The sequence below is a fragment of the Schistosoma mansoni genome, chromosome 4 (genome assembly GCF_000237925.1).
Source record: "Schistosoma mansoni strain Puerto Rico chromosome 4, complete genome".
NCBI lineage: Eukaryota > Metazoa > Platyhelminthes > Trematoda > Strigeidida > Schistosomatidae > Schistosoma > Schistosoma mansoni.
In genome coordinates, this window is record NC_031498.1 from 10013855 (window position 1) to 10026517 (window position 12663).

Sequence of the window (12663 nt, forward strand, 5' to 3'; positions counted from 1 at the left end):
ATGTGCAGAGTGACATCAACTCTGAGATGCAGGTACATCCAGCTGACGAGTCCCAAATAGGACGAAACGCGCGTCCTGAATTCCACTGCTAGCCACTATCCATCTTTGCTTATCATGCTTGTGAATCAAGGCTATATCGAGGCAATACGCACAGTATGCACATATGCCAAATAGAGACTGACCAGTTGCAGTCCTAACACATTGATGGGAAGATTCTAACAAACAATACTAAGTGAATTTAAACTTCAACCCATCGCACAAGCAAGCGGCTATCAGGACTCAGTGGCCGAGTGGATAACGCGATGGCGTTTGAAGTGAGGGTACTGGGTTCGAGTCTCAGAGTGAACATCAACTCTGAGATGCAGGTACATTCAGCTGACGAGTCCCAAATGGGACGAAACGCGCGTCCTGGATTCCACTGCTAGCCACTATCTATCTTTGCTTGTCATGCTTAGATATATTGGTTAGACCTTTTTTCTATGAATACTTCGTTAGTCCATTTCTCTCGTCACTTAGCTATTATTATTTGATATATGCACCTTCATCACAAAATACTTGCGAGGTGTGGCACTTTGAACTGATTCTGCTTTGTTTGGGCTTAGATACCCATGCTTTTTGTCAGTTACATGAAACATTTATTTCCCACAAGAAAGCTGAGACAATGAGTGATATGCTACGTGTATGGAACATCGTGGTAAATATTGTTTGCCATGCAATAACACCCATCTGCTATTACATTGCAAGCGGGATTGCAGTGAATACTTGTACTTAGGTCCGTCGCTGTGTAAATATAAACAATAAAATAGGAACTCTTAATCAAACCACATGTGGGCGGATTTGGTTTGTGTGATAGGGAGTTAACGTAGTGAGACAACGATCACTTCAGGTCAAAGATAAAATTCGCAGAGCTCAACGGCATGAAAAGAGAGGGGAAGATGCCTAGGGAATTACCAGGCAGAGGAATAGTATGCCCGATCGTGAGAATTTTTGTTTTGAAGGAATACCAAAGGTTTTCAGTGTATGGTCAAATCCCTCAATACGCGCGTTCCCTATTGGCTCAAACCAATCTCTGTACGGTACGTGGGACATTCCAAAGGTGATTCGAGTACGCAACGTTTTTATGACTCATTGCTGGGATTGTATAATAAATTAGATCGTTTGTATTTACATATTTTGAGTTTAAAGCCAACTCAAACTTTAGTGATATGAACTAAGTCTACTATCGATTTGAAACCAACACATATCTTTGAAACTCTAGTCACTTATTAAAATTGAGGACTCACAATCTCATCTGGGCTGAGGATACCGAACTGTAGCGCTCGCACTTCCCTCAGAGGAGGTGCACCACCAACTATGGGAGGCATAAGTAACTAGACAGCGACCTAAGAGGTGGAACGCCCTAAGGTCATTAAAACAAGTATTTCAATGACTTAGTATGGTAACATAACTTTCCAAAATGAATTCTAGCGAAAAAATCATTTTAAAATTTTAATATTTCTAGATGGACAACGTAAAACAATAACGATGGACTCTGGAAGTATGTCAAATGGTTTTAATGTTCGTGTGCAGAACAGAAACTGTCACTAGACGACCTCCTGTGTTTGTTAACAATGAACCATCAGTGTCCCCACGCGGTAAACCTCATTAAATTGATACAAGATGTTATACTGAATCAATAAGGGAAATTTTGGTTTGTACTTGGAGGACAACTGGGAAGTTAAATCTTTCCATACAGAAGCTCACTTCCAAACTTGCCTCGTAATAAGTAGAAAGTACATTTACAATACAACTTGATATGCTATCTTTCCTCTGTATGGTTGGTATTAGGATCGAAATAAAGGCCTCAAAGTATCTCGGGGCATGTCTATAATGTTATAAATCATTATATAACCGCCTCTTATTTCCCAATACCCTTAGAGGTAATAATCTAGTGTTCTTGGGGGCTTTTGTTGGGCTGAAACTATATAACTTTGTGGGTTTCATTTAGGCACCATACAAATTACTTTCAATTTCTAAGAAGAACGGAGAAAACATTGTTTCAATATTCCGAGGCCTAAGGAGTGACTAAAGATCTTTGGTTAACAGTAAACAGAAAAGTCTGGTATATATATACATTACTTCGGCCTGTCATGCCTTATGTTGGCAATTACTTACTAATGGCTGTTACCCCTCGTGGAGGACCATAGGCTGCTCACCAGCATTCTCCATCCAACTCTGTCCTGGGCAATCCTCTCCTATTGTTTCCACTTTTATTCATCCTTGTGATGTCTGTTTCCGATTCTCGACGGTGTATTCCTTGGTCCTCCTCTTTTCCGTTTCCTATCAGGATTCCAAGTTAGTGCTTTCTTCGTGATGCAGTTTGATGATTTCCGTAATGTATGTCCTGTCTACTTCCAGCGTCTTTTCCTAGTTTTCTTTTCAGCTCGAAGCTGGTTTGATCTCTCTCACGGTAGGCTGTTGCTGACGATACCCAGTCAACGGGCATTGAGTATTTTGCTTAGACAATTGTTTGTAATTATTTGTACTTTTTTGATGATGGTTGTGGTAGTTCTCCAAATTTCAGCTCCGTACAATAGAACCGTCTTGACATCCATATTGCAGATTCTGATTTTGATATTGGTTGACAGTTGTCTTGAGTTCTATGTGTCCTTCAACTGTAGGAGTACTTTCGTTACTTTGAAAATCCTTGCCCTTATGTCTGCGTCTGATCCTCCTCGTTCCACGATGATACATTCCAGGTACGTGGAAGTTTCCACCTCTTCTAGAGTTACTCCATCAAGTGTGATTGGGTTGGTGTTCTCTGTTTTGTATTTCAGGATTTTGCTTTTACTCTTGTAAATGTTGGAGCTTATTGATGCAGAGGCTTCTGCTACAGGGAAAACGTGCTGTCAAACTTAGTAAGAACTCATCTGCACTCACCATACTTTTTAAAAACAAACTTAAACGTTCTAAATCAAGGGGGAACATATTTCTTAAAGACAAACAAGTATACGAAGATCCTAAACTTGTCACGGAATCATTTAGTGGACACCTTTGTTTCTCATTAACTAACGTGAAACCACTGAATGATTCAGAAATAATCCCAGCACCTCCCTGTGAAATTACTAATGCAGACTTCAATGTACGAAATATCTCTACGGCAATTACTACACTGAAACACCCCTACACTGATGGACTAGATACTATTCCGGCCAGCATGCTAAAACGTGGGGATGATAATATATGTGTTTTACTTCTAAAACTATTTGCGACAACACTCTACAGCGTGCTACCCTATTGCCTGGAAAACTGCACATATCGTTCCCAAAATTAAAACAGAACCGGGAGCAAATGTTGAAAATTGCCGACCCATAAACATAACTTCAGTGGTATCTAACGTGATGGAAAAAGCAGTTAAGGCGGCGGTAGTCCAACATCTAGTCACTTATAATCTTATCCCGGTCTCCCAGCGTAGATTCATTAGGTCCAGATCATGTGATACATGCCTAATAGACTACGTGAATGACACAACTCTGAAATGAGACAATGGACCCCTTGTATCAGTCCTATTTTTAGACTTTAAGAAAGCTTTCGGTGAGGTCCTACACAAAAGGCTTCTAGTCAAACTACGATCCCTAGGAATCAATAACCCACTCTATTCATGTTTGTCTCTCATCCCCTGGACCAATAACTAGTGGAGTCATCCAGGGAAGTGTATTAGTCCCACTTTTGTTTCTCATGTATATAAACGATATATGTAACATCATAAACTTTTGGGAAACAATACTTATATGCTGATGATCTCAAAATAGTATACAGCTATAAGTCTGGGGCTTTAAGTAAAAGTGCATCCCTGATTCAAGATGATCTCACTAACCTAACTGTCTGGAGCGAAAAATGGCAATTACCATTTGACCTCAACAAGTGCGGGATCATGCATTTCGGAAAGCAACCCTATGAACTACAACTTTACTTAAATAAAGGCAAAGTCCAGACACTTAAATCAGTACACGATCTAGGAATTATTTACGCAGGAAGCCCAAACTTTGAAGAACATGCCTTCTCTATTATTTCTAAAGCTAGACGGCTAATTGGTTTTATTACGAAAAATTTCCTCACAACAGAGGCTGAACTTACCCTTTACAAAATATGTGCACGACCTTCCCTTGAATACTATTCTTTTATATTCTCTAATATGAATACCATAGACAAAATAAGAGTAGAAGATGTTCAAAGACGCTTCACACACCAACTGCTAGGAAGTGACCTCACTGTCGATCGCACAGGTAGACGCAAGTACCTCTCCTTAGAACCTTTATGGCACCGTAGGCTAAGAAACAATAAACGAACTCTCATTCCTAACCTCCTGCCTCACCATGATTCATGACCCAGCCTCTAGACTAAGAAACAACGCATATAAGCTATTTCCTGTAAAACACCAAAAACAAATGCGGTGTAAGTTTTTTACAGTGCGGTATAGTTTATTGGGGAACAGGTTTTCAATATCTATCGTAACTGTGACACTTTTACCAAATATAAAAGGCTAATAACCTTGTTACTAGACTATAAGGAGCTTCACCAACTATTTCTTGAACTCTCGCCCACTAACAATGTAATATTTCTGCAAGGGCAGGTACACGTTATTTTTACAGGCATGATCTACAAGTTACAACATTTACTGGTTCACAGTATGCATCACAAACAGTGTTGCTTAGTAAATATAATCTATAAAATGGAATACCAGATCATTCATTCAGATATACTGTGTAGTCTTCAAAATATTTTCCAAAGGGGAACCAGATCCAATCTTGGCAAAATTGTGTTGAGATTTTGGTCGTGCTAAGTATTTATGCAATGCAACTTTTTAAGTTTATAGTTGTAAACTTGTGGAGCGCTTGGTGCGAACTATGACTTTGGGAAAGCGTGCACGTCGAGTTTGTTCCAGATGTCAGGAGCTCCATAGCTTTGCCCTTAGAGCAAGATTCTGAAGAAAAAAGGGAAACCGAAGAGGAGCAAGGAATTGGGATATGAACGACATACAATGCTCAGCATTTAGTAGTGGAACAGATAGCGCTATGATAAATTATTAGATTAAATTCATACTAGCTCTTGTTGCTAGAGTGAAATGCGATCAGAGGCTCCAGATGAGAGAATGCAGTAATAAAGAACAAGGAGATGTGATATTTATCAAGGTAGAGTAAGTTCAAATGAAGGAATGGAGGTTAAGGTTGGAATAAGGAACGCTGGTTATTAGAACAGAAAGTGCATATAAAGAGTAAAGTGTCAAGAAAACTAATAACTATATCCTTTATTGCCTGTTTGTTTTTACATCCGATGCGTGCTACACAGTTTTAAAGTAAAAGTCCGAGTTAACATGTTATAAGTTGTCTTAGTAGAGTATCTTAAACTCAACATCAGCATGCTACACATAAGTGACAAGATCGAGATAAGTGATTTGACGTTCAGGATGGCACGAATAGTTGTTGTCTCAGACAGTGAGGACAGGAGAACTTTCAACATACTGCATTTGGTGTCGAATCGCGATTGACTATGATCACCAGTACAGGAAGATTACGTGTCAGGTATCGACGTGGATCCCTCCGTAGGCCGAAAACCAAACGGCAGTTGACGGTCTTAATAAGATACATTTGTTGGCGATCTCATGGTATCTAAAGAATACCGAGATCGTGCCAAAGCTTACAAGTGGAACCACCGAGCATATGCGAGTTCGTGCAAGGTCACAGGCAACGGAAGAATGTATGTGTTATGTACACTCAAACAAACAGGTGTAGTAAGACAGTTAATGGCCATAATAATAATTGTTTCCATTAAACCAATCGCGTTCTCCCCATAAAAGTAGGTCATCACAATACGCACTAGAGAATTTTCATCTCGACCGTACCTACCTGTGTCTCGACCCCAATACATACATCCAAGTGAAAATAACTGGGTATCTATGTTTTCAGAACCTTTTTTAATCTCACCACCTTTTCTACTATTTACGCTCAGCACATATGCTTTGAATTCAATGGATGTCACACCACAAAACTATGTTTTCTGATACCCTTGTAAAATCCTGGATTTCCGGTAACATATACAGATTTGAATCGGAGAAAATACAGTGATACACCAAGCTGAACACATCAGAAAGATTGTTTACGAGCGATCATTGACGTATAGTAATGCGATAGACTGTCCAGAAGAATTTATACGAGTGGTACTGAATGGATAAGTATCATATACAAAGTTGAATATACCTCAACAATGGTGACCACTCCACCCCACGTTTCCGTGTCTTAGGTGTTAGGGGCCTTAAGTGCATCGTTTCAGTCGAAGTCCACATTGAGACGATTTTTTAACTTTGTATTTGAGTCTGGTTCTTCCTCTAGAAGAGGCTCCTGAGTGAAAACTGTCCCGAAGTATTTTGCCATAGTCTCAGTTTTTTCCTAATCATACTCTATCATTTGAGATCCACGCCCCTTTGTAATTAGGTTTGGGATCCAATCCTGCATCCCTGTTCTGTATTTTATGTACGGGAATAGTCTCTTAGACTGTTTGATTGCAGATTGAGATAATTACCTTTCAGATTTTCTCTGAACTTCCTGCATTGCAATTACACACTCATTTCTTACCGACCTGTAGTGTTCGGTCGTACTTGCTGTGCCAAGGCTTATGGCAATGTTCCAACATTTCTCATTTTGTCTTGGTAAGCATCTGATATTCCACACTAACTAGGAATGGCCGTGCCTCTTCTTTGAGAGTGTCCAGGGTACAAATTGTCAAGATTATAGCAGCCCACGTACAACTGAGTTTGTTCATAAATAATTTGGCTAGGCCCTTTTGTTAACGTATTTAACGGACAGTCATTCGTACAATAACAACCTATCTATACTATTGTACCTCTGTTATTGTTGTACTTGTATGGATATGTATGCTTGAGCACTGCTTTCTGCCTACGCATATATTCATTCTGATAGCCTTGATATTAGTCGCTGAATCGATTCGATGATTCATTCACTTACATATGTATATACATATATGTACATTTTAATCCTGTTCATTGACTCGTTGACTTGCACAATCGTTCATTGACTCGATCACTCGCTCACTCATTCGACTAGCACGCTCATCCGCTTGCTTTTCGGCAATAATCTTTCATGCTTGCTTAATGTGTCTGTAGTTTTGGATATCTGTGCGAGGTTCAATAATAAGCGTAACCAACACTTCGTATTCGCCTTCTAATTCACACATCGTTAGGGGGTTATCTAGTAATGGCCACCAGGACGAACAATATACGAAGTTTACGGATAATGTCAAATACCAACCAGCACAAGTTACATGATTAAGTAACTGCCTGAAATGACTCCATGCCTATTCTACCGACGCTCTTGAATCCATTAGCCAGATTTTACCCCAAGCTGCAGAGATGATCGTCTTCAGGTCTGCCTTCCATATGTTAGGGTGCCGGTTGTTGGATCCATTTTGAAAGTGAAAATCCCTCCTTACGTTTTCTTTATTTGTATATATTGTTAACTTTTTTGATACTAATTAAGTCTGTAACGTCTAATTTTCTTGGTTTTACTATCGTTTTTTATTGAGTCTCTACGTTCCTTACTAAACTGTATCTAGTTTGTTTTAATTGCTATTATTCTGGCGGCTGCCATATTGACTGCTCGCTCCTTGATTGTGCGGTTTGATTTTGACTGGGATCGTGCATTTTTGGTTGTAATTTGGAGCACTTTCCCAGAAACTGACACACTTTGTGTTATAAAACAGCCGCTCAAACGGAATCTTACTTGATCTATCCAGAAGGGATAGAATAACACTCACCTTTTGGTGTTTTTGGTAATTTTCATATATTTCTTACCACTTTGCTATTCATTATAATTTAGATTGAATATTTTGGTATCAGTTGTCGGTTGAATAACTGGGTGGTAATATTTGTTTAGGTAAATTTGTACATTTGTATATATGATGAAATTTAGAACCGTTATTACTCCAGAACATCTTGTTCTGATTTCGATTGAAACGAGTACTACACTTTTACTCTAGTTATTCGACCACATCCAGACCGATTGGAATTAGGTTTGGATCTTACACCGGTTGCAACAATTTGACGGGCTATCTCAGCTATCAACTTGAATTAGATGGCCACATAATAACTTCTCCTCAAAGCTGGAAGGCGAGTCATTTGATTGGCATGATGCCTATGTGTTGAGATTAGGTACAAGAGAGATAAGAGGTTTTGTGGGTTATATATAACGGGATCTCCAATGTGTTGGATTAAAGATAGGGCGATTGTGGTTTCTAAAAATTTGCAATCAAATGATGTTGCTGATGACCATACTTTCACGTTTCCCCAACTTGTGTACGGTGCATTAAAGTCGCCTACTGTAAAGTGTTTACCCCCATTACGCTTAAGTTTTCTTAGGAGGAAGTCATCCAATACACATTCTAGAATTCAGCATACTACAACTAATTCAATATGTTGCCGCTTACATTTCAGTCTACAGAGCACCAGTTCACATGCTTCTGAGTTGTGTGCCACTGTCTTGTCAGTGCATATGGTTAAGGTAGTTTCCGTGTATGGGCTAACCCCACCACTCTCACAGTTTAGTATATCAGCCCTACTAGGTAAGAAACAAGCTATTGAGTTTCGTTGCCATACACTTCCGACGTTAACCACGTTTCTGAGATAGCAATGACATAAGGGTTTTCCGTGTCCACGACTGTTTTGAGCCCCGCCATTTTATCATGTAGGCTGTGAGCACACCGTTAGCTCTGAGAAATTTCACTTACCACGCCGAGTGATTTGGGGATCATTTTGCTCCGAAATTTTATAACGTGAAAACCCTTCAGTACAGGGTTATTTATCGTTCCAGTGTTGTTTATTTATTTTGGTTTCTGCAGATTGTCTCCTAATACGATTACCCGGCTGAGATCATGACGGACATATATTTCGAATGCAGTCGGTTTGCGTGAGTTTTCCAATATTAGGTTTCTTTCTTCAGCAGAATCAAATGTAACTCTTAAGAGGCGGCTTTTCTGTGTGCCTTCAGAGTTCTTTTATTCCTATTCTACAAAGTTTATAGATGCTAACTCCTGATACTGTTTCTCGAAGTAGCTTGCTTACCAAAGACTTAATGTAGTTTCGGTCGTGTTCAAATCTAGTCGTTGACTTCCTTTCGGAGGATTCTGGTAAGTTACGAGAAGCGACTGACCCGTCAGCGAGGTCCGTCTTAACAAGCTGTGGTGTCCTGTCTCCCAAAATCTCATTCGTGCAGTTCAATCTGACGTCAGACGCGAGGGTCTCACTATATTCCCCTGCTTTTCTTTTTCTTGGTGTAACTGCAAATTAATCATTGACCTTATTGCGTCTCTCGATCACATCATCTACACTGTTCAGACTCTGCTTCTCAGTAGTCTGTTTTGGGTTGATATGTGAATCAGGAGCTGAAACCGTCGACTAACATATCTTAGAGCTCCCATAATTTGTTTCTTATCGGCAAGCTTTTCATTTTCTTCCGGCAACCATGCTTGAATCTGAGTTTGTTATCCGGTACGCTATCGGAGAACACCTTGATGGTTTCAAATCTAAAACTGGCCTTCTGAGAAAACTCGCTGCTCCCTCAAAAACTGAAAACTATTCATCTACTGCTGGCTGTTCATTTGAAGACATCTTTCTAGCTATGTTCAGCGGCTCAATCGCCCTGAGAATCAGCAGAAACTTTGTAGGACAGCATGCTTTGCACAGCTAACATGATGGTGGCTTGCAGCACCTTTTATAAGCAGCCCGTGTGAATCCATTGCATACGTTTGATACTCCTTGTCTCAGTTGTTACATTTCATTCCATCCTTGACTGAGAAAAAGCATGTAGGTCTACCAAAACAATGTTTTACTTGCGCTATAAGATTGTTTAGTGACCTCACAGAGAGAACAATAAAAGCCTGTTCTCTAGAATAAGTGTTTTTTAGGGCTTTAAAGGTGATAGACAGTGAACATAAATAGCTGAGGTTTATATGTCACCGTAATTAAATCAAAAATCCGACTCAAATACATACGAAAAACCCTAAACCTTTGGACGCAAACAATACTAAAAGATATACCTAACGGGGAAAAATACCACCATCCTTTTTGTTGTTGTACTCTAAGAGTACGAATGATAAGTTACTTTAGAACAAAAAACGAATACCACGACAAATATTTTATTTGGCATAAATTCAACTAGAGTGGTCTTAATGCATAACAAACGATCAATACCATAAAATGAACCCAGCCAGGAAAAATACTACTGTGCTTTTTAAATAGCTTGTGAATAAGGATTACAATTCTTATGATGAGTACAAAAATGTTACGATGGTAATAATGAATTGACATTCACATTTTATCTGGTTTACTAAAGTCTGTCTGGGTCTCAGAAAAGCTCACAGAAGCATTTTGATAGAAAGACAGCTACAGTGTTTATAGCATCATAATTGACAAAAAATACGAAAATTATTAAATTATAAATGGTTTTTAGACCTAAATTAGCTCATAATCAAGACTATAGGCACTAAAAGTTTAAAGTTCTGAACAAGCACGTCATTTGGTTGTCGAAGGTCATCTCAAGGCACATTTACGTAACGGGTGTTTACATGGCTCTCGGTCTTTTCAGTTTGCTTGAGTCTTTAGTTCTGATGCTTAATGCCATTTGTATCCTACACGAGAAAAGATTTCTGTCTAAAAGTGAGTACGCTAGTATTTGAGTGACTTTTCTAGTTGGCTGTGGCCGGACAGATAATGAATACAGTCCCCCTACAACTGTGAAGTATCAGTTTTTAACATTTATCCACTCTATCCGGACTGTAATGAGAGGTATATCAAGTTATTCACAACTGTGAATGATCTTAGTACCACTGATAGGTGTTAATATCGCGATGATTGTTTTCAAGTTGGTCTTCGGATGATTCCTGTCCAATAATGATATCCGAATGCTGCACTTGGTTTTTAAAGTCGAACCCCTTTTATCTAACTCTATTTTCATACTAAGTTACATCGATATTGAGATCTTGCTTCTAATATCCACCGAGCACTGTTTTCTACATTTAACCTTTTTTTTGTAAGCGGCGAATTAATGATGACTTCAGTTTTCAGAGGATGCTGTTCACTGAATTTGGTATTATACATTTCTCTGTCAGCAGAACCTATATTTTAAGATACAAATACATTTTCATGCATGTTTATTCGTGTACATTTAATTTAAGATGAACCAACTTTACGCACAAATAAAAAGTGTAAAGTCTTGGATTTGCTAACCTAGTTTTTTTTATTCCCCTTTAAATACTTCTTTAATTAGGACTCTTTTGGTTTTGTATTTCTGTAAAGGTTTGGATATATCCCTTTGGAAAGATCGGAGAGCAGCTGCATTTCTATGGGTGTATTTTACATCCATATAACAATATAAAGTTCTCTGGGTAGGATTAAATTATACTGCCGAGCCAATCAGAAGCTTTCGCGGGTTTTCAAGGTCACGGCGCTAAGTTCGGCACCTGATGCTTACGTACGGTCGGTTTACAGCGGATTTTAGGGAAGACGTGATAATTTAGCGTCTACAATAGAAGTGATCATAAGATTTTGGCGCGAAATTCAATTATCTATTTGGATAAATAGAGTTTTGGCATTATAGCTGATGTCAGTTCGTGATGAAAACCCTAAGTATAATTCCTAGCCTTAATCATGAACTGTAAATCATAATTTGAATTCTTCACACAGGTTTATAACCCTCATTTGGTCCTAGTTATTATGTTGACACTCTCAGAGTCACACTAGCGTCGCTCAAAGGTTGTCCATAACTTATAGTCTCACCCATAACCCTAAACCCTACACGTAAACCTTAACTCTAACCCTAACCCGTAAACCATACCAATATACTAACATTATTGAAGCTATGTGGTCGAGGCTAAAAGAATTTTTGAGAATTTATCATGATTCCAGAGGTCGACTACTATGGAGCCATATGGATGTGTTCCTGTACCGTATGCACTATGATTTTAGAACTTCTGAACCTATATCTAACCTTGAGAAGTTTTTGACCCATGTAAAAGAAGTGTTTCCACTTTAATTCTTTGGTTTTGTATAATAAATTTTTACTGTGTACTGACTGTCTTCTGATTGGCTAATATTTCTCAAGGTCATTTAAAATTCGTTCAAAGGTCGGCAGTATAGTTTAATGTTACCAGTTCTCTGTTTACTCATTTAGGGCACAGTTTAATATGTTTAAAGCCGAGGAAAGTTTTTTTGTCTCAATTATTCAATGATTACTGACCATTTGGGAGTTTTTGGTTACATTACAAACACTGGCTTGGGCACCTGGACAGTATCACAGCCCACACAAATCAAATGAGATTTGTGCGGCGCATACCAATATTTATGTGTTTAAATAAATAAACTGGTTTGAGTAGACAGTTTTGTACATCGAGCCCTAGTCAAAGAAAGTGTTCTGAATCCTCTCAGGATTTAGATCAACGCTGGGATGGTTGTACTTATCCACACTATTTAGCTAGTGTAAACACTACAAATACATAGGAACGAAACCAATTTGACTAACATATCCGAAATTATGTCTAAGAAACTAACACGCAGTCGCGCATCCTCTGTCTGTAAAGGTAAGCTGCCTAAACCGAAAAGCCCCTGCTCCAGTTTGA

General features: G+C 38.8%; 2 protein-coding genes across 2 annotated transcripts in view; both read right to left on the minus strand.

Annotated features, from left to right (window-relative positions):
- Positions 1 to 1364, minus strand: part of Smp_156670 (putative dna-directed RNA polymerase II largest subunit) — a gene marked incomplete at both ends in the record, with an annotated part of 17470 nt that extends 16106 nt beyond the window's left edge. The window contains one exon of the mRNA XM_018796772.1: positions 1284 to 1364. Coding sequence (XP_018651881.1) covers positions 1284 to 1364 — 81 coding nt within the window. The remainder of the gene's footprint in view (positions 1 to 1283) is intronic.
- A 9246-nt stretch (positions 1365 to 10610) lies between these two features.
- On the minus strand, positions 10611 to 11003 carry Smp_202650 (uncharacterized protein; the record flags this gene model as incomplete). Its single annotated transcript, XM_018796773.1, has 2 exons — positions 10611 to 10744; positions 10871 to 11003. The coding sequence occupies 2 exons, from the start codon at positions 11001 to 11003 to the stop codon at positions 10611 to 10613; spliced, it is 267 nt and encodes an 88-aa protein (XP_018651882.1).
- Positions 11004 to 12663: the final 1660 nt, after the last annotated feature.